The sequence below is a fragment of the Drosophila santomea genome, chromosome 2R, assembly GCF_016746245.2.
Source record: "Drosophila santomea strain STO CAGO 1482 chromosome 2R, Prin_Dsan_1.1, whole genome shotgun sequence".
NCBI lineage: Eukaryota > Metazoa > Arthropoda > Insecta > Diptera > Drosophilidae > Drosophila > Drosophila santomea.
Window position 1 is genome coordinate 7,934,815 of NC_053017.2, and position 26,952 is coordinate 7,961,766.

Sequence of the window (26,952 nt, forward strand, 5' to 3'; positions counted from 1 at the left end):
TTCCGCTTCCCATTGTCTGACGAGATCTGAGATCTTAGCTATAGGTAATCGCGTGCAATCCCGACCTTGTCGGCCATTAGATGAATTTATGTCTTCCTTCTCGATAGCGTGGAATCCATCGTGACCCATGTGTCTGGGCAATACTATCTGCAGCCACAAAAAGAGGCACTTCGATCAATTTTTGTATAACTTAACCTATTAAGCAGAAAAAAACCAACCGCATTGTGCAACTATAGAATGTCAACTAATTTCATTCGTCATCTTTAAAGTTCTAGGTAAAACCATATAGGGTTTCCTCATTTCTGACCAAATAAATAAATTATCAATACTAAAAGTATCAATACTAGTTTTTAATTAGTTATCTTCCGAGCTTGGTTACAAAATTATTTTGTATAGTGGGTAGAATTAGCTAAGGACCTGATGTGGTAAAAGCGTCGTTCCAGTGAGCCCAATGTTTCTCCGTCTTCAGGCTGTGAAAGCCATCATGTGCTCTGACGTGTCGAGGTCCCTTTGTATGGTTCCCCGGCTTTACATATGGATCTCCTCCATTTTCGGCGCCAGTCGGATCGTTTGTGTCTGTGTTGTCCGGGCTATCAACAATATCGGTTCTATTTGTGGGCGCTCCTGTATCCTCCGACACCGCTACAATGGGCTGAGTTACTTCTCCGGTAGGAGTGCCTTCAGTTACTGGAGAAGCTTCACCAGCTGCTTGCGTTGCTGGTGATGATTCAGCCGCAGGGGTTTCCTGAGCCTCGACAGCGGCTACCAAGAATATAGCGATTCCAATCTAGAACAAAGAATACTTTCGAGTATGAGCGAACAAGAGGGAATGCCCCATGTGCCTCACCAGCTTCAGTTCAAGTTTCGCCATGCTCACGTCACACCTGACACATATGCTGCGTCGAAACCAGAAGCGCCGACTGGGCAAAGCCACCTTTTATAGTCGCTGCGCAGGTGGAATCGATTGGAGCAATTCAAAATTGATTTGAGCAATCGCTGCTTTTCGCTGATTTTGCGAGCAGAACCAATTCTCTTTGTGACCAACTGATAGATGGCGACTTTAATTGCCAACGCAGTCGGGGAAATTCCGGCAGACGCATCCAACACCTGATGCCAATCGGGTTTTTCGAGAGAGATCATGAGCTGATTGCTCTGGGGCTGACTGTAATTGTGGGCTTACCGATTTCCATAATTGTGGGCGATTCTGGGCTATATAAGTCAGCTATGACCGGCAGACAACAATCAGTTTTCGCTGGGCCCTTGCTAGTTGAGCTTAGTCGGTTGGGATGTTCATCAAGCTGCTACTAATCAGCCAGGTGGGTGCTAGATCTTGGCCAGGACAGGGAAAATGACTCGAGCTGTGGTTATTTAATATATATTCGACTTTTAGCTTCTGGCGCTGAGCTACGCTCAATTGTCGCTTGATGAGGCTAAAAAACAAATCGATGCCTCGGTTTATAGCGACGAGGAGACTACCGATGCTACGCACCTGCCGGAGCCCCACCTTCCCCCGCAATATCAGCCTCATCATCCCCACAAGAAAGTGACTACCAGCACTCCTGAGCCAGAAACCACAACTCCAAAGCCGGAACCCACTACAACGCCTGCGATACAGCAGAAAGGTGATGCCACTGTTGCTCCTGATGACGGACTGGGACAACTGGACGATGGTTTGCTACAAAACAATGATGGATCTGCTCTCCCGGAGTCCACCACTCCAGAACCGGAAACCACAAGCACGACGACGACCACCACTACAACTACCACAACGCCAAAGCCCCATAAGCATGAGCACCATCCTCATCCGCATTCCCACCCTTATCCATACCCCATTCAGTATCCGTACTCCCACCCTGGATTAATATTCTCCGCCGCGGGCCCAAAACTTCCCCCTCCATCGGCGACACCGCCCACTCCCAAAGATGCGGACAAGGAATCGCCGGAGTCATCTAGATACCCCTCCTATCCGAACTTTAGATCCCCTTACTCCCCCTATCAACCACCGGTGTTCAACCAGCCTCGTAACTGGCCCAGCTTTCCAGGATACGGACCTCCTAGTCCCGGTTACGGATACCCTCACAATCACGATCACGATCACGAGGAGGACTCCGGCGAAGATAAGCACAAGGACAAGTCTGGAGAAGCGGATACTGATGAGGATGTGGCCCTGAAACCACCTGGATTTGGCTACCCGCAGGTCTATTTGATTCCCCGAAGGCCAGTGATCTCTGTACCCAGCTTCCCGCGTCCAGGAGGCGGATATGGATCGCCCTACGGCTATGGACGATACTAATACTCTGCGCTGAATATTGTGATCAATTCTTCAGACCCCAGATAGTCAATGTTATATTAATTTTATTTAATTCCTAAAATGTACTTCCTAACACATTAAATATCGTTAATATTATATTTTCGTGTGTTTTGTATATTATTATATACCATATAAGGCTTTCGATCGGGAGAGTCATAGCTTGGGATTTGCTTTCAAGTGCTAGCTCCTAAATTAACGGCTCCTAGATTCGGGAAAATGATAATTTGCTGATGTGCGCATATGAGCAGATTGAGTTATTTGCTTCTGATTTCCCTGTCGTGTAATCCCCAGGCTGATAACCCCGGCCCCCAAGCTCTCACCTTGACTATTTCCAGTCGGACGGGTTGGGATCGTAGTTGCATTTAACTGCATCGCATTCCATGCACTCAACTCATAGTTCTGTCGATCGTCGGAAGTTCGAGACGTAAGTACCTGTCGAGATCTGCGAGATGTTGCCGCTCCAATTCGTTTTGCTGGGCTGTCTGCTCATCGCACAGGGGGTAGGTATACATCGGCCTATTCCAAATCTTATGCTTCAATGCGATCTGGATTTTATAGCTATGCCACACTCTGCCGGAGCCCAAGGTAAGTTTGCTTCCAGACACTTATATATACATATACAATTTTTCATAATCCCCAGGTGAGAGTGCCTCGTGAAACAATCAGCATTCCGACGCATCTGTTCAAGCCCGTGGGCCAGCAGTCCAGCAACGAACCTATTTCTGATCGATCTTCCTTAAATGGCGGAAATAGGACTGCCTTGGCTGAATTAGACAATGAAGTCAAGTTTTTAGATGTTCGTCTCTTCTAATATATTTAATATACATTTATTTAAATCCATTTTTATTTGCATTAAAGAGATCCAGCGGAGAAGTGGAAGAAGTAACAGCCTCCTACGAAGAGGAGGAAATTCCACTGCGACCTATCCCATTTCAGCCTCGACCATTTTTTTCTCAGAGCCCTCCCAGAACAAACGGTTTTCGCATTCCTGTAAGCGTAATTAAAAGTAGTTACAAAAACTAGAAGTTACTATAAATTATTTTAGCAACCCAACTACGACAATGCATTCGAATCGGATTACAACGTGGGTCCCAGAGGCAACGCCTTCAACAACAGACCTTTTCCGAGTTCCCCGGATTTCCGTGACAGAGGCATTCGACCATTTCCTGATACGCCATTCCGCAACCAAAACTCGGGAACCTGGGTATCTGGACCAGTAAGGGTATCTGGACCAGTAAGGAAATCAATCTTTGTACTGGCTAAATGAACTAATAAACTGTTTTCAGGTACCTATACCATCTGGTGGCTCCATAATCCCCCTAATTGCCGGTGGTCCCAGTATTTCGGCTGGTAATAGTGGCCCTCTTGGATCCGGAGGCTCTTCAAACAACTTTTACCGGTCCGAATCCTATAGCTACACCTCTGACGGAAGAGGACCTCCGCAGATCGAGCGGGATGTGTACGACTCGCGGAATGGATTTGGATCATCATTCCGCAACTTTTAACTTTAGCTTTTCTAATAGAAACTAATAAATGAAACTCAGAGCTGATAGCTGACGTCTTCTGAGTTCTGGAATAACTAGTTGAGGCTACCAGAGATTATATCGACTTGGCAGTCTAATGTAAATTCTTCGCATTAGGAATAATTAATTATTTTACTTGCTTCTTGCTTAATTTATTAGTCTAAACAATAGTCATAGTAAATAAGAAAAGAAGAAGTCAGTAATTATCTATGAAAGCTATTGAAAATTGGCGGTAAACAATTGTTTAAAAGAGCAAAAACAATTCCACGTAATTAATACACACTTACTAGCGAATATATTATATGGTCATTGATTGTTAAACTGGTTGATTAGATATTGCATCTAATCAATTTGTAGCTTACGGCAAGCGTGATAATACAAAAAATGAACTCTGGATTATTATTTATGTGAGCACGGCAGCTTATGGAATTTATATACGTTGTGAATATTCATCTATAGGTAATTAACTTTTGGAAATGATTCAAAGTTAGTTGAAACATAATATTTATATTTAAATGAAATCAGAATTGGATAGCTTATCCAGCTTCTCATAGACATCCTTCTCGTTCTTAAATTCATTAAACTGCTTAACTAAGTCCGAGTTTCTAGCCAACCGACTGTCGGACCATGTGCTCATGTACTTCTCCACCTTCTGCTCGACTGATTTCAGAGTAGTTTCCAAATTTTTTTCCAGTATATGCTCCAGGTCCTCAACTCCATGCTGTATGAATAGCTGGACCACAACCTCGTCAGCTTCTGATTCGAATTCTTTGCTGCCTGCAATCGAAATGATGCTTTCCAATTCCTCAAGAGCGTCTTCCAGTCTGTTCAGCTCAAACGAATCATCGAAGTCCAGTGTGTCCAAGGCCGCGACAAACTCCTTGAGCTCCTTGAGAATGTTTCCATTGGAGTCCGGTGGTAAAATAAGTTCAGCTTCGTCGATGACCAGTTGGAAGACTTTTCTTAGCTGTTCCATGGCATCTGTTACCATTTGAAAGAGTTCATTGGACACTTCAAATTGCAACTGCCATTTGTTTATGGGAGGAGCTGCGAGCTGCGTTAAAAGTTCAAGTTTATTTCTGCAGGATATTTGCGTGGTAAGGATCTTACCGAAAGTTGGAGGGCAGCTATCGCGAACAGAAAAGTCCAAGTTATTTTGCTGGCCATGATTTCAAACTGCATCTACTTTCAATCAAACTTATTCCTTTTATAATCCCTCTCTTAAATTCACAAAGTTGATACTAAATGCAAGAACGCCTCTATAATAAATACCCGCAGATCGTGAGACAGCGTGTAGACTGTAATCAGTCCTCAGAAATCGGTGAGCGTGATAAGAACGAGTACACCCCTTCGTATTTTAATTAGTGGGCAGTGGAAACTGTCTATTTAGTGATTATAAGGTCGTATATATTTTCCAGGTTACGTTTATATCTTTATTGCTCTAAAGTATCAGTTCCCGAGATCTGCACATGTTGATCGGACGTGCGGAAATTTTCCGATTCCAAATGCAAATACAATATTTCTCTTTGGAGTACATATATTTAAAGGCCATTGCCTCATTTTATAACAAACATTTCCTAATTCAATGATATTGTTTAAATATTTTTCTATGTATTTACAGCTTTCATCCAAATACCTCTGGCTACCCCCTGCACTAATGCCTGAGCCAGTTTGGTGTAGTCCATTAGCTGGAGCTCAGGAAGTTGGCTCTTTAGGTTTTGGGGAAACTCCAAGAAGGTTGTGATCAGACTGTCGTTAGTTTCGGTGGCCAATTGGGTCATATTGGAAACTAATTCACTCTTGTCCTGCCGACTTAGTCGCAGATACTTAGTGAGATGCGGCTTTACCTTGGCGAAGAATCTGCGGATGGCGATCTTCTCGCCGGGCAAAACCTCAATAAGCAATTTATTAGGAGTGTTGTGGTACATGAGGTCGCTGTTTATCCAGGCGAAAATATAGAAAGCAGTGCTGTAGTAGTCCTCGTTCCCAGCAACCAGGTCGAGCTCCTCGAAGTACTGCCGATCGATGGATTCGTTGGCTGGAAGACCAGGAAGTCTTTGGCGGGCATCTTCGATGGTCGCGTAGAGCACTTGGTTGAAGAGCCTCTCCACCGCCTGAATTGTGTTTTCCGTCAGGATCGCAGGGCTGCGTTCTGGGACTCGGACTGAGTCCGCCAGAGCCTGGCAATCGAGAGGAAAATCAATAAGTACCTTATCTAATCCACTTGCATTCACCGACTCACCAGGCAGATAAGACCTGTAACCACCGACCAGCAAGTGCTGCCGATAAGAAAACTCGAACTGCGCCCTGATCTTGCCATGCTTCTCTGATCGCTGCTCGACTTAGACTGATCATGCCGAACGGATCCGAAAAAGTCTCCCCGCCCAAAACAATCTCGACTAGCTTAGGTTTCGTTTGTTTTATTAAGCGCGAGTAGAAAATATCTTAGGTACTGTTTATTCGAATTTCATAGAGTGAGCAAATTAATGGCCATAAATGTTCGTTCGTGATTTTCTATTTAAGCATGATAGAACAAAATGCCGTATAGTCGAATATTAGCAGTAATCTGCATACAAACGAGTAATATTAACAATTAGATTTGTAAATTACACACCTTAGCATATACTTAGGTTATTAGCAAGCTACTGCATTCTCGTCGTAGCGCATATTCATCCGGACTATATATACTTATATATACATATTCAGCATTTGTAAATTGGCTTGTAACGGGAAGGAAGTTGTCCGGATAATCAAAATATTCTTGATAATTTGTACAATTACAACTTGTTGAATCTTATCTCTGAAGGTTGTAAAAAATCGAAAAAGTGTTTCTAAAATGAATGCAACGTGAAGAATGTGCGCGGATTATTAAAATATGTTTGATAATTAGTACAATAACAATATTTGCTGTATGATCTCTTAAGTTTGTAAAAAACAAGGAAGGAATGATCTTAAAATGTGCGGTGAATAGATAAGAAAAATAATTCGTGATAATATGAACGAAGAGTGAAAAAGCATTGCTTACATCATTATTGGTTACATACATTTAAATTTACATAAATTTATAAAAATCAAGAAGCGTTTGGCATGCGATAAACTTCCTTATAACTATATCCTTTTGTATCTCTGCGAAAAGTACTTAGTCATACGTCTTATTTAATTTACGTTCAGAATAACACGCTTTACCCGCGATTGTTGGCAAATACACTGGCATTTTTTTTAACAATCTGCTTAAAATAATTAAATTAACTTCCAATTGACTTAGGAATTCAAGAGGATTATTTTACCATACTCTATAGTTCAATACTGGAAATGATTTGTTTTGACACACGTATGTAGGTACACATTGTTGTAGGACAATCACTGAAACACCAAGTTGCATATTGATATATGTTTGATTTATTTCTGTTATTTCGAATATGTAGCTTGTTGTTTTTCAGCTGTCCAGGTATTGTACTATTTGGCTTTTAAATATATGTATTCTTTATAATTGAGACCTGATAGCAGCCATTGTCGAAGTTCACGCCTATGGAGATTCTAACTCACTTTCTAATATTAACGCTGATATTTGGGTTAATTCTGTACAGTATTTTACGAGTTCTCAAGGTACATCTGACATTTAGGACATTGGGGCCATGCAGACCCCAATAGTCGATAACAAGTTATAAAATAATCGTGACAAAATGCAAAAATAATATTCTTCTACCTTATGCTAGTTCAAGATATTAAATATATATAAATGGCTAGTAATAGTTAGTAAGAAAATATACTCATATTTATTTATGATCAATTGTAAATTCTGTTATCTAGAAGACAGTCCATGGAGTAGAGCTTAAAACTAGATCGAATATCAATAGAGAAGTATGTTCTAACGTGTTTTGGATGTATAGTTCTCAAAAGCAAGCCGAAATGCTTTATGTATGTAAAAGACATAACAGAGAAGCTCTTAAATGTTGCGGAAATATATGTAATATTAACAATTAACAATTTTCTTAAATATTAGTATGCATTTGTTCTTATATATTATTTAGTAATACCTTGAGTAAATTTTTATAATATCCTTTCTAGCCTATTTTCACCCACAATTCTGGGACTGACTGGAGCTACTCACCATTCGACATCTGGGATTTGGAAATATTGTCCTCGAGTACACATTCCGTTCATTTGTAAGATATATATGTCTTACAGTTGGAGAAATTTTTCATACGCTTTTTGTAAAGTGTGAAAATCATAGACAGAAAATTAGGTTTACAAAATGATTTATTTGTTTTGTGATAACTATGTGTAATGTTACGTCAAAATGCAGTACGGTTTGTAAAACTTAAGCTAAACTTATGTATGTAAATGCATAGTTTACCTAACTAAGCTTAGGATAAATGTCAAGGAAACAAATGTTACAAAAGAGAATCATGTTAAAGCAACTGAAGTCGGCAGTACAGAGACGGAGGAAAAAAACGTGTTTATTTTTTATCACAATTGCGTATGAAAAATTTCTTTAATTGCTAAAAGCCGCCACGCCCACCGCCGCCCCCGCCGCTAGAGCCCGCCAGTCCCGCTGCCGATTGCCGGGGCACCAGGATGCGCGGCAAGGTCAGCGACCTCTTGGGAAAGCCATGTCTGCTGCCCTGCGGCTCCTGGGGGGCGGAGATCGAGGTCGAGGTCGTGGCCGAGGTCGAAGCCATTGGCTCCGCGCTCTCCCTCCGCGGATGAGGTTCCATTGCCGCCTCCGGCTGCACCCCCTTCTTCAACCCCTCCGTTGACCTTTGGGACTCCCCGTCCGGCTGCTGCGAGTGTCACGCATACGACTGCGCCGTCTGCGGCATCATGCCGCCGGAGAAACCGCCGTCCAGGCCAGGAGGCCGCTCCACTAGGTTCTTGAGACGCCCTCTCAGCTCCTCCAGACTCTTGGACTTTGCCTTGTTGATGCGCTTGTATTTCACGTCCTTGGGCTTCGTCACCGAGCGATGGTTCAACATAACCCGGTTGTAGTTGGTCACCTGGAAAGGGATATATACATTAACTATATATATTCAAGACAACAAAATCTATACTTAATTAAAAAAGCCAAAGATTGGTTTAATGCATTTAATTAAAAATTCGATGCTAGGCAGAAAAACAAAAGGTATTTTTCCTTATAAAATTTAAAATCTATGAAATGTTATAAAATTAATTCGCAATCTAAGAAAATGGGAATTCCCTCCATAGGCTCAACATTTTCCTGAAATTCAAAATTTAAGTGCAACATTCCGCAATTCAATCCGTTAGTTCTCAGTTACCTGGGTTTTTCCGTTGGGCGGCTCCTGCGCTCCACCTGCCGATGGTGGAGGAGATGGTGGCTGCAGCTGGGGGACCTTCACACTGAGTGTGGTGCACGGAGAGTCGTGGCTGGGCGATCTTTTGAGGGCTCCTAGTTGACGTCTTGAAATGATGGATCCGCCCTCGACGGGCGATGAATCTTTGGCTTTGTCCGCGGTCGAGGGACTGGCGGCGTCTATCTGACCCTCGGTCGAGCTCGAGCTTAGAGCCTTGTCTGAGCGGTTCTTAAACTTGTCCCGCTTCTCGGCCACGTCCGTGGTGGGTTCGGGATCCTCCTCGACGGAGTAAACGGTTTCCAGGATATCGGGACGACGCAGGAAGCAGTTGTTTCGCCTGGCCGCTCCGTACTTGTTGTGATTCGTCTCGATCGCATCGGATATGGACCGTACTATGGTGATGCCATCGCTGCCCAGCACTCCGCCCAATCCGCCAGCGCCACTACTCTTCCGTCGCGTGCCCAAGGTCATCGGACTGTCGGAGTCAATGTCCTCGAGCACCACCGCCGAATCCGAGTCGTTCAGGGAGTCCAGCTCGTTGGCATAGCTAGCTTCAATGGTCTCCAGGCCATGATCCACCAACCGGGAGGACAGGGTGTCGATGATCTTCTGCTGACGCTGGATGGTCAACTCCCGATGGTTCAATAGACTTGCTATCTGCTTCTGCTTCCGCTTCAGTCGGGATTCCAGGAGCAAGAGCTGCGAGGTCAACGAGTTCATCTGATCTGATTTCTCCTTCTGATACCGATAGTGCTGCTGAACCTGAGGGCGGTAAATAAGGATAGGTATTTATAATCCATGATCCATTAATGGGTAACATTATTATTAACATTAACATGGCATTAAAATTTCATTTTAACTTGAATCCTAATGCAATAGTTTTAGTAATCACCTGCATGGCATACGCCTTGCGCCACTTCATGATGTGCTCCGTCTGGAAGCGCACCTTGGAGCGCAGCTCCTCGATAATGGCTCTGGCTGTATGGAGGTCCTTGGGATCCTGGTTCATCATGTTCAGACGCAAGTTGCTCGTGTGTATCGAAACAGGAACGGGCGGTGGCCACTGAAATTCCAACGGTGGTTGGTTCACATCCGTTGGCAGGGAGCCCCTCGGCTGGGCGGTCTTGGTTTTCGGGGTGGAGGGGACGGTGCCAGCTCCACTGGGGCCACCACCTCCTCCCCCACCTACCATTCCACCCACCCGATCCACTCCTGCAGTGCCAGAATCCACTGATTGCGGGGCCTGAGGTTGCTTCTGTATGCTGCACGCCATGCTGCTGATGGTTTTGGCAAATTGTGTCGCCCGACCGGCGTACATTTGGCCGAGATATATTCGATGCAGCTGGTTGGCTGGTTGGCTGGATAGCTGGATGACTCGTTGCCTATATCTTTTCCAGCCCGATGTGTGTGCTCACGCCGGGGCTATCTGCCCGGCCAGCATGCAAAACCCGGCAGTCGCTCGATGGATGTGCACTGGTCCGGACCCGAGAACGTGCTGCCTGCAAGAGGATGCGCGGGGGTTTTATTAATAGTCAATATTTACAGGTCGAGTGAAACATATAAAAGCAACAGATAGAAGATGAGTCCCCGCCACATATTTACTTAAACTTAAGCCTTTATGAGTACTTCCTTGCGGACTGCATTGTCCAGCTTGCTATTTATTCCTATGTATTCGAATAAATTACCTCGACTGGGTGGGCGAAGTGGGTTTTGAACAATCGCTTATCCACCCCAGGGAGCTTGGTTAAAACTCAAATTACGTATACGCCCCATGGCACGGATGCGACAGATGCCACAATGCAAATTTCATTACAAGGCCAGGCAGGGAGTAGAAAAGGACAGAAAATGTCATAATGCATAAAATGAATTACATTAAGCTACCATTAAAATTTGAATTCGGTTAATTATTATTATTCAGGCCACCCACTTTGCGCTCCCTGATGCAATTTTAATTGGTGTTTTAAGTATATGCACACGCACTTTGATTTGAATATATTATAACGTGGCCCATTGACGCGCTCAAACTGAAATGTGAAACTGACCGTAAAATTCTGAAACCTGCGGTTTGGTTTCGTCCAAAGATAAGGATAAGAGTGGGGAATCCTTTAATAGTTTCCCCTCCCTCGATGTGGCTGACTTAGGGGTGGAATTTATGAGCTTATGTCTCTGGCATTCTCTGGTAACCCGATTAGCTAAGTGATTTTAATTATATTTTACACAGTAATGCGTTTTCGTCAGGTGTGGGAAAATCAAACACTGAAATATATGCCTAATGATTTTGCTGGAAAGTAATTAAGGCTTTGATTTCGGATAAGAATTAAGTCATTACCGGTGCGTCCAATTAAAGTGCTCAGTGCCTGTTAAAGCGGGTTCAAGTGCATCTGCAGTGCAGGAGTTCTAATGAGTTCCGCAGAAATGGTTCACGTCGCTGCTCTTCTAAGCCCAGATAAATTGAAATTATCCATATAATCTGTTCCGTAGCTCGGCCATGAACAAAAACCGCCTGAGATGCCAGGAAAACGGAAAGACAACGACAAACAAAAGGAAAAGAAGCGGAGGAAGACCAGCAAGTAAGAACCACATTTTTAACATTTTCATTTAAAATACCTTTCAGCTTTAATTTGTGCAATTCATCAGCACAGTCAAGTTGAGTTGAGTGACTTGAGAACTTCCGTTTCTGCCGGCATGGATTGAGGGGAATGAGGAATGCTCTTTGGCCAAGAACATGCAATTGAAAACTATTAGCAAAATTGCCAGACACGCAATCTTCAGTCTGAGATCCAATGAAAGTTAAAGACAATCCATGTTCGCATCCTCAGAAGGGATTCCAACTGCAACTTGCCCCATTCGCCGACTCATTCATCACTCTTAATTATGACAATTGCACACGAGCGATGGGAAATAGCCAAGTTCTCACTTGTTCACCTGCTAGTTTCGAGTAATGCTATTATCGCCGAGGTCAATCTTCATTTGGAACCTCGATTTATGAACTCTTTGGCAAGCTGATCGCCCAGTTTCAATTTACTTAGGTCTTAATTGAAAGCTGATGAATTGAGAAGGAGTTATTCGCTATACAAGTTGCTAGTGACTCACTGCCGCCATCAATTAGGTAATTAATTGGACTCCGTTTTACTAAAATTTATGGGAAGAGAAGAATGAGTTGCCTTTAAATAATTATTGGGATGAACACGACAAACGGTTAAAATATACAAAGGTAAATACTTAAATAATTTGATCGATATTAACTACTTTTGATGGTTAAAACATTTTCGTTTTATAACTGTATGCATATCTAATCTAATCAGCACTCGAAGTGGCTAGCCTAGTTGGAGATAAAACAAATTAAGTTTTATCTGTATGTTTAATTAACATATTCGACACTGTCATTTGCAGATGTCCTTGGCTTCCACAGAAAACGGGCGAAATGACATGCAATGATGACAATAAATTCTGCCCCTCAGTCATATTCGTAGCTACAAGTATGCCAATAACCACTGGTAAATTGAATCCGTAAGCGGACAGCTTTGACTTGACACCTGACCTCCTGGCCAAATTCGGAATGCCAGATGGACATGGCCTTGCTTCCTATCCTGCCGGGCTATTTTCGGTAGGCCAGTGTGAGGAATTCATTGGGTTTCCATGGCCAGACAGTGGCTGTAAAATGTTTGCGGCCTGGGGTAATTAATTATGCCTGTCCTTCGGCTGCGGTCCCTTTTTCGTGCGTAATGTGGCTGGAACTGTGTGTTTATGTGATGAACGTGATTTTTACACAGTTTTTAACATTTGCAGCCAGGGAGCAGAGCAGGAAACAGGCAAATAAAGTGGCCTGAAACAACAGCGAGGGTAAATAACCCTCTGAACCCCAGTGCCATCCTCCATGTCAGTAAGTTCCACGGGCACATGGAGGAATTCTATCCAGCTCTGTCGTCCCTGAAAGACCGGCTGCTCTTGGACTGTTTGTTTTGCCTTGACCACGACCATCAAAACATGAAAGGGCACTATTAATGATGTTAGACGTCATCACAGCCCTTCAGCAAACAAACAACCTTTCTTTAAGCAGTTTCATTCAGGTTGTTGCCTATCTGTGTAACTAGATAAACTCTCGCCTTTGGATCTAATAGTTTCCAGTTGTTAAACTGAAACAGCCATTAGTTATACCCGTTACTCGTAGAGTAAAAGGGTATACTAGATTCGTTGAAAAGTATGTAACAGGCAGAAGGAAGCGTTTCCGACCATATAAAGTATATATATTCTTAATCAGGACCAATAGCCGAGTCGATATGACCATGTCCGTCTGTCCGTCTGTCCGTCTGTCTGTCCGTCCGTATGAACGCTGTGATCTCAGGAACTACAAAAGCTAGAATGTTGAGATTAAGCATACAGACTCCAGAGACATAGACGCAGCGAAAGTTTGTCGATTCATGTTGCCACGCCCACTCTAACGCCCACAAACCGCCCAAAACTGCCACGCCCACACTTTTGAAAAATGTTTTGATATTTTTTCATTTTTGTATTAGTCTTGTAAATTTCTATCAATTTGCTAAAAAACTTTTTGTCACGCCCACTCTAACGCCCACAAACCGCCAAAAACTGTCAGTGTTGAAATTTCTTCTTCGCACATCCACTGGCTGAGTAACGGGTATCAGATAGTCGGGGAACTCGACTATAGCGTTCTCTCTTGTTTTTGTATTGGTCTTGTAAATTTCTATCGATTTGCCAAAAAACTTTCTACCACGCCCACTCTAACGCCTACAAAGCGCCAAAAACGGTGTTTAAGACTCTCCTTCTTCCTTCCACTAGCTGAGTAACGGGTATCAGATAGTCGGGGAACTCGACTATAGCGTTCTCTCTTGTTTTTTTTTTAAATCGCATGAGGAAAACACTAATTTTTGATGTTCTACCGGAAAAATGTTAGCAATCACTACTCGGGAAACAATAATATCTACTACATAATTATCAACAATTTTTTTAAAATAAAATTCATATCTAAATATATTTCATATTCCTAAGCTCGTAATTTTATTTGGTGTACGAAAAATATCCTAAATTTCTCAGGTGAGTTTTTATGCAAAATTGACCTCGAACTTAGCAGATAATTCGCATGCCGCAATAGTTGGCATTGAGTTGGCGACTTATGCCCTCTTGCACAGTTTCTTGGTAGTGTCTCAGTAAATTCCGAGACATTAGCCAGGAGTTATCCTGTTGTATTTTCCCAGAAATTACCCTGCTAACTTTTGGGGTCTTCGCCAGCTGGGCAGGATACTCGAATCCTGTGCGTGGCTCTCTCGATGCCTCTCTACTTTTATTGGTGGAACGTGACCGTTATAAGCCGTTTTACACGCAAATTTGCCAGCCCCACTGAAAGAAATGTGTTCCTCCAGCGCATTAAATATTTATCCAATCAATAAAGCATATTTCGCTGGCTGTCCTCCAACATTACATTTTTTCTACCCCAACTGCTTCTTCAATTACCTGAAAGAGAGCATGTCTGGCAGAATTTTCCTGTGCGCTTTTCACTTTTCACTTTTCTCCTTCGCCTTTTGTTATTTGAAGTTTTTCGCTTTCTGCGCGACTACTTTATATTCTTTTTGTTTGCTACACACTCCATCGCGACTCCCTATCTCTTATCATATTCAGGCCTCTAAGCAAGCGGGATTTCAGAATTATTTACAGCGTACGGCAAACATTTCCTAACTTCCACATGTTGCTTGTTAGACGTTGTTTGTTTGGTTGCCCTCCGTTCAAATTATGCGTGCTTTGCTAAAATGGATTTGGTTTTCCAAACTTCAGGCAGGCAACCACTTGGAGTTGGATTCCACCTCGATTAAAGTTTAAGCTAGTTTGAAGGCTTAAAATAAAGAGCCTGGGAGGAAAAACCTGCCCGGTGCATCGATTCGTGTTCAATTTAACACTCGGAAAGCTGCCCTTAGCCAATTGACCATTAAGTGAGTGGTTTCAGCCACATTCTGTACATCCTGTAGGGTAATCGTTTCTACCGGTTCTTCTGCTCATTTATTCCACATAATCGCGCTTAATGCTCAGCATTAATTAAATGGCTTCGAGCTCGCATTACCCAGCATGGAAAATGCGCAGGACACTGAAGGACCCTAGAGTTAAATGGATAGAGTACCTCCTACCAGTAATATAATTTGTGGCATATTATATTATGAAAAGGATACTTTAATCGCTCCTAACGACTCTGACACTTCACGCGAGCGAGTCAAAAAATGGAATTTATAAAATATGTACTCAAATTTTAAGGCTTGTAGAAAATGGGCTTACATAAGATTAATATATAAAACATTTTCAAATACTGAAGTAATTTAGCTATCGAATTATTATACAAAATAGTTATTCCTAATACATTGAGTATAGAAATATATAGTATAGAAATATAGATCAAATGACATAGATAAAGTAACAACTCCTTTTGCAAAGAGTCCACTAACCAACACCACTGTCATTGTGTGTGCCAAATGAAGCGCAGCGATGCCAAAGCTAAATGACTGTGAGCTCACCTCGGTAATCACGGCATCATGGCATCCCGCTCCTGGACGGTGGCCCACCAGAGTGGCTAAAGCCTGCCATTTACCAGGACTCCACTGGAATCTCGTCTCACTTTTCGGTTTACTTATTTGCTATCTTGGCCAGCTGTTCCCGCTTTATGGCATTTTAATTATATTGTAATAGCTGGAAAGCAGCGATACCGAAGAGCTGAGGCAGTGCATAATTATAAGCCTATTAGAGTCTATATTAGGTAACTACTTGCTACAAATTCTTTATTGGGTATATTTAAGTTAAGATTTATTGTTATTCACGCAGTGTTTAGCCAATGACTCAAATTAGTTATTAAGCTCATGTTTAATGATTGTTAGATTAATCATAAGGGATTTGAATTTTGCCAGTGCGAGATGCACTTCAAGACACTTTAGAGAAGAATCTTCTTAATTCGTAATCTTACTACCTGCAAAACCTTCAGCCATTCTGGTAAACTAATTGAAAAAATACATGCAACAAACCAAATTATCTGCAAAAACGGGATTTTGAGAGTGAACTTTTTCTGAATATTGCTGTGTTGCTTGCGCTTACTTTCCACCAATTGTTTTGGAGCCTTTTGTGCAGAACAATGGCATCCAGATCTCCACTTGCAGGCACGTAGTTACATTTATCTGCAGAGTGGCCTGGGCTGGGCAGCGCACTCGGTAAGTTGGCTTAAAGCCGTAAAGTTGCAAACATTTTGTGGGTGGGCGTGGACAGGTGATGGTAAGGTATCCAGCTGGGCGGCGAGTGCAATATATTCCTGTCAAGCTGTGCACCACCCTGGGACCTTTACCATTCCTTTCCCCATTTCCCAGTCCTCCGAGTCGGGTCCTTTCACGCCCCCTGCTTTGGCTTATATATGCGACTCCAAGCTGGGCAGATAGCCACGTAGCTTTGACATTACATTGATTGACTTTTGATGTCTGCGTACTATGTGGGTCTAGGCCATCACTTTGCCTGCTCTCTGTGTTTCTCCGATCTGGAGCGCTTTTCCATTGCATCCCCATCAAATTTTTACTTCTTCTACCGATTGGGAGTTAGCTCACGTAAATATGTATTCCTTTCGCATCTCTGGGGTAGCTGTATTGTTATGGTCCACCAATAAAATATTTATTTCCAATTAGGCGCAGGCCTTTGAGACACTACACTGAGCTGCAAAAGTGAACTTCCTATAGAAACACTGGACAAGTTAAATTCCAAACATAAAAGTATCATTGTGCCAAAGGATACATAGTATTGATAACTATTTATAATTAAACATATTTATTAAGCATATACATTTGTGATTTATCCCTATGTGTGTTAGAAAGTGTATTGATTTTTTCCCCAACTACCTAAACATTTCCCATGTGTACTTCGCACTGTCTATGCCTATTAGAATCCTTGGCAGTTCATTGGACACATACATTATGCAGGCTACTCAAGGCTAATTGCCAGGAACGAATATCCATTTAGCCTTATTTTTTCTGGTTTTCTATTCAGTCGTCAGCAGAAGGTTGATTTTATTAACCGGGCTTAATTGCTCCATAAAAGCTTAGTCCTTTAAATTTGTCAACCGCCTACTGGGACTTCCTATCGGGGGGTAAAAACGCTCAGTTGACCTAGTTTTTGTCTCAGCCTACCTTTCCTTCACCTTCTAGCTCCTTGGACCTTGGATTTTCCTGGCCGCAAACGAACGAGATGTTCAAGGCAAATGATACTTGAGCACTGGGCATTTCTTAATTTACCTAGTCTACTTTGGGGCGCGAAAGGATTATGGGCGAGGCAAGGGATCGTAAAAGAGGCGGTCTGGCACGTAATTCCGCATCCTGGGAATCAGGTGGACAACAGAGTCTGGAGTGGAATGCCGCGCACGTATCCTGCGATGTGGCACGGATAGGGTTTTTGTGCGTCCTGTTATTGTTATGCCTGCCGTACATATGTGTTTCCCGGCTCAACAATCTGCTCCTTGTGGCCGAAGGATATTACTGTGCAGCGGGGCTAATGCGTCCGGCACTTTAAGCCATGGGAGAAGAATTTGATTAATTCAAATTTAATCAGAATTACAAGCTAGAACATAATTTGCATAATAGAGAGATGATATTGATACTACATTTAATAATAATGCAAACACAAGAAACCAATTTTAAAATTAAAATGTATAAAATCTGAATGGCAACCTATGGCGCACTGATTCAGTAATTTCCAGAGAGCACCTAATTCAGGTGACTAAACACTTTTCTTATACCACCTCTCACAATGAAATCCTTTTATAAGTTCCCCCCGAAAAATACTTTAAATATCCTGCACGGAGTTGGCTGTGAACTCAATTGTAGCTCGAATATAAACCGCTCGTCATGAGGCGGGCAAAGTTGGCTACGCTTTCAGCTGATTAAGAACAAATTTGATATAAATAAGTGGTGAAAACAACTCGGCACAATTTAACGCTTTGTTGCGGTCAAGTAACTTTAGAATTCCAGTGAGTGAGCAGTGCCGGCAATTCGTACAAAAAAATAACAAAAACACAAAAATAAATGAAAACAAGTGCAGAGTAATGAAAGAAAAAGCATGAAGACGCGTAGAGATGAAAGGGAATTCTTCAGCGTGTTTCTAAGCCGATTTGATTCTGCGGTGAGTGGAACCACAAAATGCTATAACAATTTTTAAGCTAATTTTTTCTCTTCTGCGCACAGTTTCGGCCATGCCATGGCAATGGCCAATGGCATTTTGATTAACTCGATGATGATGAGGCAGTTGGCGAGGAGGATAATGACCTTGGGTGCCTTCCGCTGTCAATGTGGGCAGTTGGCTCATCCTCGTTTCCACCGAAGTGGCATTTCCTTCGATCTCCTGATTGTGGTTGGATGGCCAACTTAATAAGCCAGATCCCCTCAAACTAAACGTGGCCGAGAAAGCGAATTCCGGCTCACTGCGCTTTTGGCGAAGCCATGAGCTGAGAGTCAAGCCAACTTAATGCCAATATTTTACTCAACTGAGGATTAGTTTTACTTTACTTTTCAGCTGATTTCTATACGGCGTGACTTAATTTCCTGAGAGGAAAACGGAAGCTGGGATAAGACGACTTGACATTACCTTCCTGGTTGATTTCCCAAGTGTGGGTTTTCTAATGTTTTAAAGCCAAATAGGTATATATAGGGGCCAAGGTAAGGTATTATTTGATGGTCTAAAAAAAAAACAGCATTGAACTTTAATACGAGTATAAATATGCCAAATATATCCTGAATGTTAATTTTTAATCCGAATTCTCTTGCCACACATACTAAAATTCCATTCCATTTGAATTTCAGCTCACAAAAATCTAATTTAAATTTCGAAACCGCCGTCATATTTGACAGCTCATTAAAGGCAACTGCTATTAGTTTGGACCTCTTACAATTCGACACGCAAGCTGGTTACTTTCACAACTCACTCCGGGTGGCAAGTGAATCAGTCAAAATCGATCGTGGCACCAAAAACTAACCGATGCCTTGATTGATTGATTGATTGAAGGCACGCGCTGTAATAGGCAACGTGTTTGCCCCGCCGAGACTTACACGTTTTTCGCTTGTTTATATCTACTCTAATTTTATTAGCTTGTTGACCACATAAACTTCCGCTGTTAGTTGGGCGAACGTGGCTTTTAAATATGTGGCATTTGAATTTCGGTTTGGGGATGAATCGCCGATTTATACAGCCAACCCGCATGGAAATGGAAAACGAAGTTGTGTGACTCTATTTGGATAAAATTGCTTTTAAAAAACCTTGAGAAATCTAGCGAACGCAACTATCTTTGACGGGATCTCTGCCAATCTCATTTATTCCGTATGTCAGCCAAATAAATTCTCATTAACTGGTGCATTGAGAATTGACTGAGTTTGAGAACTTGGCCAAAATGACATCGTATGTTGTTTCGTTCACCTTGGCGGGCCAATTAATCTGCTTCCGCGAGCTTTATCTACGAGTATATCTTTATTTAAATTTTGATCTGTCGTACTGCTTGCTTTTGTTTAGTTTTCAAAGGATACAAAAGTTGAGGTGATTAATGTCTTTCTATAGTATTTATATTCCAAATGTCATCGGTGAGTTGGAGACGAACATAAGACCTCCTTGGAAGGAAAAGGAAATTATGTCATATACCCGAAGACTCTTTCAAGGACACGTGCAAGGTCGGCGGTCCGAGGTGATGGGCCACACTGCAGCATGCAAAATCGTTAGGCAGATAAAGGGCCATGAAAAATAGTCGAGCAAGGGCCAACACGGAAGCAAATAAAAATCAACAGGATTAAATATGCATCTCTATGTGGCTCCCGACATTTTCCATGGTTCTTTGGGCCTTAGCCTTGTGCCCCGCCTTGAATATGTGTTCTGCGGCCAATCTGTTACATTTTGTCAGGGCTTCCATGCAGCTTCTATTCAGGCTCCTCGCCCCCTCCTTCTGGACAGCTTGCCCCTCGTCTCGAGTGTCCTTCGCACGTTTACCTTCAGCTGGGACAGTGGGCCGTAAATGCGACTGCCTCTGCTGTTTTTACACTCTCAGCCGGACTCTGAAGTGGATTCAACAAGTCCAAATGTGCGGAAACTCGACGAGCAGATGCCCCTTAGATGATAAATAAACTTCATAAAAAGCTGGGAAGCCAGACAAAAGAAAGTATTTATTCTATTGTTTTCTTAGTAAAAACTTTGTTTTAAAGTAAAAAAAATTTTAATATTAAGTATTTTACCATCACTTCAACTTTGAAGAACTTAGTTGAGTAAGGTCCCGATCACGAAGGCTATTAAGTGTACAACCGCGTTATCAATATTTTATAGTTACAGCTTCAGTCCTGTGACCTATCCCGTCTAAACTTCTGAATAGCTGTTACATAAAACAGCAAGTGCTTTGTGTTTTCCGCGGACGTCCCCCTCGCAAGGCAGATTTAAAAATTTATTTGCCACGATTGTCGGAAACGGATGGCGAGAGTTTTGCGCCACCAGACACCAAATGAGTTGGCACAGCCCCGTGTTCTTCTCAATCTGGGTAAAGGAAAAGGAAACTTTGTATAAGACTGTCGTTTTTATCCGGCACCCAATGAAAAATTTAAACTTTTACAATTTTAGCTTGGACGAATGGGTACTTCGGCCAGCTGCAACATGTGGCGCATAAATTGGTCTTCGGATTGAGCACATCCTGCGCACTAATTTAATTTTAGCCACTTCATACACATCAAAATCGAAAATAGAACGTTTGCTAGCTGCTCAACTTGCATAATTTAAACGTTTTCCACATCTCTCTGTACTTCTGCCCCACGTTTTGCTAACCAAACTGAAACCATCGCTTGCCACGTGGCAAGGTCAAAAGTGCCAGCCCCAAAAACGTAACAGCTTTGCACTGCGCTACATAAGTAAATTATCCGTTCTGCGCTGTTCTTTGCACATGTCGTTCCACATGTCGTATGAGTGATAAAAACGGTCGAGGGAAGTAAACTGCATTAACTGAATGGCAAGCGCTGCATAGCATGGGAAAATTGAACACTTAACAAGGAAACAATTACGCGAATCTGTTGCACAAGAATTTACATAAACTGATTAAATAAATATTGGTACAACTGCCCTCAGTACAAAAAGAGTAAAACAGTATGGTTTTACTCCAATGTACGGGCATTCTTCAATAATCATTAAAAATGCAAAGATTTTCCAGATTTTAATCCATGGCAATTATCAGGTGCACATCCCAAGCGGTTGATAGTCAAACCATGACAATGTAATTGCTTAGTTTCTATATGTCGTATTATGACAGGGACATTACTCAATCTTTGCGACAAGGACACAAAGGACAGTTGAGTGTAGAACAACACAGTAATCTAATGACATTTTTTCACAATGTCCACAGGACATTGTCTCTTGTGTTTTTTAATGCAAAGCAGTAATTGTTTTACATTCTTCGTGAATGCCGTTGGGGTGTTCTGTGCTGTGGGCGCGGTTACGGGCAATTTAACACCTTGGCTTCGCATTAATTTAAGCGTAAACCAAACCGCAGCGCCACCATTTCGAATATCAATCATACGGCCCGTTGCCCAAGTGCAAAAATCGTTAAACATGGCTGAACTCTGACCTGCCTGCCAGTCTGTGGCTTATTCCCGGTTTTCTTCCAACCGAACCCAGCCCAACCCATTTCCGACCATGATGCTGACAGCATAATTTACAGTTTTCAGCGGATTAATCGGGAAATGTGCAAAATGCTCTCGGCTACTTACAATTTCAATTTACTTTCGGTTAGTCCACGCCAAGGGATTGGGAGTCCTGCAAGCAGACGAAGCAGAATTTACATAAATTTAATAAAAACGAATTAAATTATGTCAAAACCCGCCGCTGCGGGCTGATGGCAGGAAACATCGTCAAAGGCATTGTCAAAAGTGTATAATGAAAATATGCGATGGAATTACTTGCATTGAAACTGGGCGACCGTGAAATGTCTCGAATGTTTTTCAAGTGGGTGTGGAGCGTTTAAATAGTTGGTAGAAATTAAATCCAATAACTTTCCAAGCCCCAGCTGCAGTGCTTCAGCATCAATTGCAGCTACTTCTATTTCCGAAAGAACCTATCTCAGCTTAGCTTCTGCGGAAACAGGATTGTTTGTAGAGTCACAAGTCGGGCTGCGGACAAATATTAGATGTGCTTGTGGTCTTCCAGGAAACGCACTTTTTCAGCAAAGTTGCCACAGAAGAACCCTCTTGCCATAAATCACTAAACCCACGCTGCCCATGCCTGGATTTTACATTGGCTCCCGGCATTGTTGTGACAGCTGGCTTCCTTCACCGCAGGAGCACGTCCTTCCCAACACCTTTTCTCCCTTGTATTCTGGCGAAAATCCAGCCATGCAAATTGTGTTGGGCCCTTTGTGTGAATGAATGCACATATACATTTTACTGTCCGCTTCTCGGGCCATTTGGCTTGATTATTTTATTCATATTGCCAGGCATTGTTTTTGGGCAATGTTATTCACTCTAACCCAAAAGGATATGGTCCCGCCACCACAGTTCTCCGCTTTTGCGCTAGCAAATTTGTCGTAGCACTCTGATGATATACTCTGAATATTTTCCCAGACTGGCATAATGAAAGCCGCTTTTAGTCTCAAGCTCGACTTAAATTGCCCTTTTCAGCCCTTGAAAAGCTGCTGCCTTTGAAGGATACTACCAGCTTTGCCAACGGCAAAAGAGTTGAGCTGAGCAAAGACTGTGATTTATACTGGCAAGACCTTAAGGCGTCTGTTTACGCAATTCAAGACAACAAACGAATGTCAATAATGCCAATTTTGCGGTCTAATCATGTTTGGAAACAGGATACGGATAACAATCTAAACAATCAGGATGCAGCCAGTTCCCTCAACCCCCTTGTTATTCAATACTTGCTCGTCTTACGACTGACAAATTGCATAACATTTCTACGCCTTTGGCGTTTTTGGGGAGGGGAATTGGCCAAACCAATTGCGTTAGCAACTTGTCTTCTTCGAAGGATTCGAGGACTTGGCCCAAAGTTCTGTGTCTTTTGTTGATTTGGCTTGCGGGACAAGTTTTCGTTATGCTCGAGACCGTTGCAATCGGGATGCAAATGCACTGCGGTGGGCCAAGCCGAAAGCACAAAAGACGTGATAAATATCGAGAACAAAAAGCCACCGAACTCGTAAAAGTGTCATCGACCGAGTGCCCACTTTATTGTGCAACACAGTATCCTTTATTCAGTTTAAGTCTTTCTAAGATTTCGACACAATGAAAAACGGACCCAAGACCACCTATTGCGAGGACGAACAGAATTTTCCACTTAATTGGAATCATATATGAGTTGGTTGTTTTTGATTAAGAAGTGTCATGAACTGATTAAAACAATAATTACCTTATCGCAGATTATTTCAAGTATTTTGCGCAGTTTTTTCGCACTTTTATTTATAATTTCTATTTACTCTCAGCCCCCTTTTAAAGTCACCATTGCTCACTCGCTGTTTGTCCCAGATTGGTTAAGGTTTATTTACCATTCCCCTGCGAAAGGAAACAAAAGACGACCCACCAAGGACAATGTCAGCCTGCGGGCTTTTGAGGGTTAACACTGATGAAGCGAGGCTGTTGCATTGATGCATCGAGGAAGGAGGCACTGGGGTGGGGTGTTCGTCGGTTGAATGGCAAGGTTATTCTAGATGCCCCTCAAAACACGTAAAGTGAAAGTACAACAAACTAAAGCGAGTATACTAAAGCTGAATTATAAAGAAGCTAGCACCTAAGACAAATAATACGAGCAAAGGAAATACATTCAACCAACGTGGCGTATACATGACGTGCTTCGTGATGCTCTTCAAACTCATTCACCAATTGAAGAAAATAAGAGAATTTCCCACTCTAGTTTCCAAGCAAACTTTTCCAGACACAACGCCTAAACGATCTAATTTATCGGTGGAATACATTTTTTTAAGTTTCTGCCCCGGCATCAAACAATTCTCAGAGGCAAATAACAGAGGAAAATATTTGTTTTTCCTCCTCTTATTCTGAGAAATAAAATGAATGAGCCCATTAGCTTGTGCAAACAGACAGGTGGGGAAAAATGCCCAACCGCCTTTTGGTTTGTGTAACAATTTTGTCTGCCCCGTCGTGTGAATTGAGATGGCAAACAGTGGCCACTATTGTTCGCATAAATTATGCACTTGTCATTCTCATGGTATAGATTCCAGAGCTCCCTCCTTGTGGAGTTTGCCAATGTTTTGTTACCTCCGCTGTGTGAACTATGGATGCTCACTTGGGAAAACTCCCCAAAAGTTAGCTAACAAAACTGAAGAAGAGTAACACCTATCCCAAACATTTTCTTCCATTCATTTTTAATACCTATAACCTATTATTATACCAAGACCACTAAAATCATTCGAAGAATTTTTAAACTTTTAAATAGGATACAAACCCTTTGCTGTCCAAAATGAAAACTATGTATGTATTTTATATCAATAACTTTATATACATACATTATTTAAAAGTTGCCAACTTTCGTAATGACACTTTTTCTCACCAACAAAATGTGATATAGGCTACAACTTTTCATTGATGTCACATTATTTCAGGTTTATATAAAAACGGTGAGTACGTCATTTTTTGTTATGTTAATTTTCGTTCTACCTTTTCATAAAATAATTAAAATTTTTCACGCTGAACTTTCTCGTCCTCGGCCAATTAAGGCCCCTCCGCTGTTCTGGTCATCATCATATACATTAGGTAACTATTTTGTCGTTTCACGGTGTAACTGGCAGGACTCTCCGAAATGCTATTAGCGGGCCAGGAGCGCCAACGAGCTCTACTTATAACGTTTCGAAAAACAGGAGGCAGGAGGCAGGAGGCAGGAATGTGGGCAACAGGAATTCCTGTGTAGCAATCAGCAGATTGTGTGACAGTCTGCCGTTCATTTCCCTATTTATTCAACAAGTTCCGCTGCTGGGCCCGAAACTACGGACAGGATTCGCCCTGACAGGCCAAGGACTCTAAGTCCTGCGGCTGTTTTATGCGCGTATAATCACATATTTCAGCTTTCTCTCTCTCTCTCTCTCTCTCTGTTTCCCTTTCTATACGGACATTCGATTTGTTTGGCATTTGTTGAATGCCTCAAGGATAGGCCGTGCGACTTGTGATCCCTTATTTTAGTGGCATTCATTTTGTCACACGTTATTCACGAGGAGTCTGTGTGCGGCTAGCTAGCGGAGGACCCATAAAAGTCATGTGAGCCGGTAAGTGCGTGTTTATTTGCTAAGGAAGGTCCTTGCCCCGACCGCTAGTGCCTTTGGGTCTGGCTTAAAGGTATTTTCGGCTCTGCGGCACGTTATCGAAGGCATGCAGGCGGCGGAATCCTGGCATCCCTGTAATTGGGGCTTGGGTTTGGCAGCTCGTGTGCCTGTGTGTATGACAAACTCATTTCATATTTATTAAATTTGCTGCGCTCGGGTTTTATTTTCATTTGGCACGTACCGAAAGTAAAATAAACATGTGGCTTTTTCGCATTTCTTATTTTTGATACACTTCCTCGCGGTGGTAAGCTTATTAGGAATTTTCGCCTGGAAAAGCGAGATGATATATGAATACTTTTACATCCCTCAGCATTTTTTTAATTTAGCTGAAAATTCGTATTTCACTGGTGTAGGAAAAATAATTTCGCCGTCATTTTTTTGCATGTTCTGTAACTTTATAACCATGGGATCCCAGGGCAAACTCCCCAGTTCCTTGCTTCTTTTGTGGTTCTGCATAAATATGTAGAGTGCGGCAATAACTTCCAGCCCCGCCCACTCTTACGCCCACCGCAGTCGAAACTATGTAATTAAAAAGTTTTGCAAAGAGATTGCCGAGCCAAAAAATGAGAGGCAAATATCTTGTTTGCATATTTCTGCGTCAGCCAGAAATAATAATTAAAAGCAAGCCCACAAAGCGACTGGCCAACAATAACGACTGTTATTGAACCTGAACCAATTTATAGTTGCTTCACATTGGCTTATTTCCGACCTGGGGGTAACAGGCAAACAAGTCCCTCAATTTGATTCCATTTCCATATCAATTTGGGTATAAATTGCGTGTATTTTGCAATCTGGATATGAATTGGATCGGAAGTTGATGAATGAGGCGCTAACTGATGACATTAGGTGCAAAATGCCGCCAGTATGTTCCCAGGCAGATCAAGTCGCAATCATGGTTCTTAACTCGGCTTTTGCCACCTTTTCGGTGACTCAGTTTTTTGGCCAACTGTGAACTTTGCGGCCAGTTTATTCTCGTTTTGTTTGTAGGGGCAGCAGCTTTGGCTTATTATTTCGTTGTTTTGCGGTCAGTTCATTCAACTCACAATTGTTTTTTTCTTTCTTTCTTGGGCAGAATAAGACTAGTATTGCATTACAAAAGAAGAAATTTCGGAAAAACATGCTTTATATCTTTTTGTAAGCCTATTGTGGGTTACGCCATATTGGCTTATTTACAAAAGTTGCTTCATTTTATTGCGCACCAACAGTTTGTCAAGTTTCCGCTATATTTTCCCATAAAGCATATTCTGGTAAATGTGTCAACAGAGTATACAAAATATTTGCATTCAAATAAACAACAAAAACGAAGCTCAGACCACTGGAACGCATCCAACCAAAAACCTATTCCAAACCAGCAGCAGAACGAGAACGAGAACAAGCGGTCCAAAACAAGTGCAACAGGCAGCCGGCAAATCGGGCCAAAAGCAGCAACAGCTGCTTTTCTTGGCTCCTATGTGCTCGTGCTGGCCGTTTGATTGGTGCCAGACTGACAACAAAACG

The 26,952-nt window shown here is 42.3% G+C and overlaps 6 protein-coding genes across 7 annotated transcripts in view; 2 read left to right on the forward strand and 4 right to left on the reverse strand.

Annotated features, from left to right (window-relative positions):
• Positions 1-329: 329 nt before the first annotated feature.
• Positions 330-951, reverse strand: LOC120445574. Its single transcript, XM_039626062.1, has 2 exons — positions 848-951; positions 330-787 (listed from the first exon to the last, which is right to left on the reverse strand). Exons 1-2 carry the CDS (start codon positions 869-871, stop codon positions 410-412), a joined length of 402 nt encoding a protein of 133 aa, XP_039481996.1. The 5' UTR covers positions 872-951; the 3' UTR covers positions 330-409.
• A 212-nt stretch (positions 952-1,163) lies between these two features.
• On the forward strand, positions 1,164-2,407 carry LOC120445571 (soluble scavenger receptor cysteine-rich domain-containing protein SSC5D). Its single transcript, XM_039626059.2, has 2 exons — positions 1,164-1,316; positions 1,391-2,407. Exons 1-2 carry the CDS (start codon positions 1,287-1,289, stop codon positions 2,291-2,293), a joined length of 933 nt encoding a protein of 310 aa, XP_039481993.1. The 5' UTR covers positions 1,164-1,286; the 3' UTR covers positions 2,294-2,407.
• Positions 2,408-2,676: 269 nt separating this feature from the next.
• LOC120445739 lies at positions 2,677-3,893 on the forward strand. 2 transcript variants are annotated; one of them, XM_039626314.2, is made up of 6 exons: positions 2,677-2,811; positions 2,870-2,896; positions 2,952-3,107; positions 3,170-3,301; positions 3,357-3,527; positions 3,598-3,893. In XM_039626314.2, exons 1-6 carry the CDS (start codon positions 2,761-2,763, stop codon positions 3,814-3,816), a joined length of 756 nt encoding a protein of 251 aa, XP_039482248.1. In that variant the 5' UTR covers positions 2,677-2,760; the 3' UTR covers positions 3,817-3,893. The 2 variants fall into 2 exon arrangements, with proteins under 2 accessions (XP_039482248.1, XP_039482247.1); XM_039626313.1 differs by having other exon boundaries at positions 2,682-2,811; positions 3,357-3,545.
• A 432-nt stretch (positions 3,894-4,325) lies between these two features.
• LOC120445742 lies at positions 4,326-5,104 on the reverse strand. The gene is made up of 2 exons (XM_039626316.1): positions 4,945-5,104; positions 4,326-4,888 (listed from the first exon to the last, which is right to left on the reverse strand). Exons 1-2 carry the CDS (start codon positions 5,014-5,016, stop codon positions 4,346-4,348), a joined length of 615 nt encoding a protein of 204 aa, XP_039482250.1. The 5' UTR covers positions 5,017-5,104; the 3' UTR covers positions 4,326-4,345.
• Positions 5,105-5,353: 249 nt separating this feature from the next.
• On the reverse strand, positions 5,354-6,235 carry LOC120445741. Its single transcript, XM_039626315.1, has 2 exons — positions 6,077-6,235; positions 5,354-6,014 (listed from the first exon to the last, which is right to left on the reverse strand). The coding sequence occupies exons 1-2, from the start codon at positions 6,152-6,154 to the stop codon at positions 5,442-5,444; spliced, it is 651 nt and encodes a 216-aa protein (XP_039482249.1). The 5' UTR covers positions 6,155-6,235; the 3' UTR covers positions 5,354-5,441.
• A 1,629-nt stretch (positions 6,236-7,864) lies between these two features.
• Positions 7,865-26,952, reverse strand: part of LOC120445738 — a 42,781-nt gene continuing 23,693 nt past the window's right edge. Inside the window, exons 3-6 of the mRNA XM_039626312.1 lie at positions 21,899-21,944; positions 10,039-10,645; positions 9,111-9,908; positions 7,865-8,831 (exon numbers count right to left, since the gene is read on the reverse strand). Coding sequence (XP_039482246.1) covers positions 8,628-8,831; positions 9,111-9,908; positions 10,039-10,464 — 1,428 coding nt within the window. The 5' untranslated portion in view covers positions 10,465-10,645; positions 21,899-21,944 and the 3' untranslated portion in view covers positions 7,865-8,627. The remainder of the gene's footprint in view (positions 8,832-9,110; positions 9,909-10,038; positions 10,646-21,898; positions 21,945-26,952) is intronic.

Bases quoted from the DNA above. Each gene is read 5' to 3' on its own strand.
- LOC120445574 (XM_039626062.1), bottom strand. From the start codon at position 871: ATGGCGAAACTTGAACTGAAGCTG. The intron at 788-847 runs GTGAGGCACATG...TCTTTGTTCTAG, and splicing joins CGAAACTTGAACTGAAGCTG to ATTGGAATCGCTATATTCTT.
- LOC120445742 (XM_039626316.1), bottom strand. From the start codon at position 5,016: ATGCAGTTTGAAATCATGGCCAGCAAAATAACTTGGACTTTTCTGTTC. The intron at 4,889-4,944 runs GTAAGATCCTTA...CTTTTAACGCAG, and splicing joins TAGCTGCCCTCCAACTTTCG to CTCGCAGCTCCTCCCATAAA.
- LOC120445571 (XM_039626059.2), top strand. From the start codon at position 1,287: ATGTTCATCAAGCTGCTACTAATCAGCCAG. The intron at 1,317-1,390 runs GTGGGTGCTAGA...TTCGACTTTTAG, and splicing joins AGCTGCTACTAATCAGCCAG to CTTCTGGCGCTGAGCTACGC.
- LOC120445739 (XM_039626313.1), top strand. From the start codon at position 2,761: ATGTTGCCGCTCCAATTCGTTTTGCTGGGCTGTCTGCTCATCGCACAG. The intron at 2,897-2,951 runs GTAAGTTTGCTT...CATAATCCCCAG, and splicing joins ACACTCTGCCGGAGCCCAAG to GTGAGAGTGCCTCGTGAAAC. The intron at 3,302-3,356 runs GTAAGCGTAATT...AAATTATTTTAG, and splicing joins CAAACGGTTTTCGCATTCCT to CAACCCAACTACGACAATGC.
- LOC120445741 (XM_039626315.1), bottom strand. From the start codon at position 6,154: ATGGCAAGATCAGGGCGCAGTTCGAGTTTTCTTATCGGCAGCACTTGC. The intron at 6,015-6,076 runs GTGAGTCGGTGA...CTCGATTGCCAG, and splicing joins TTACAGGTCTTATCTGCCTG to GCTCTGGCGGACTCAGTCCG.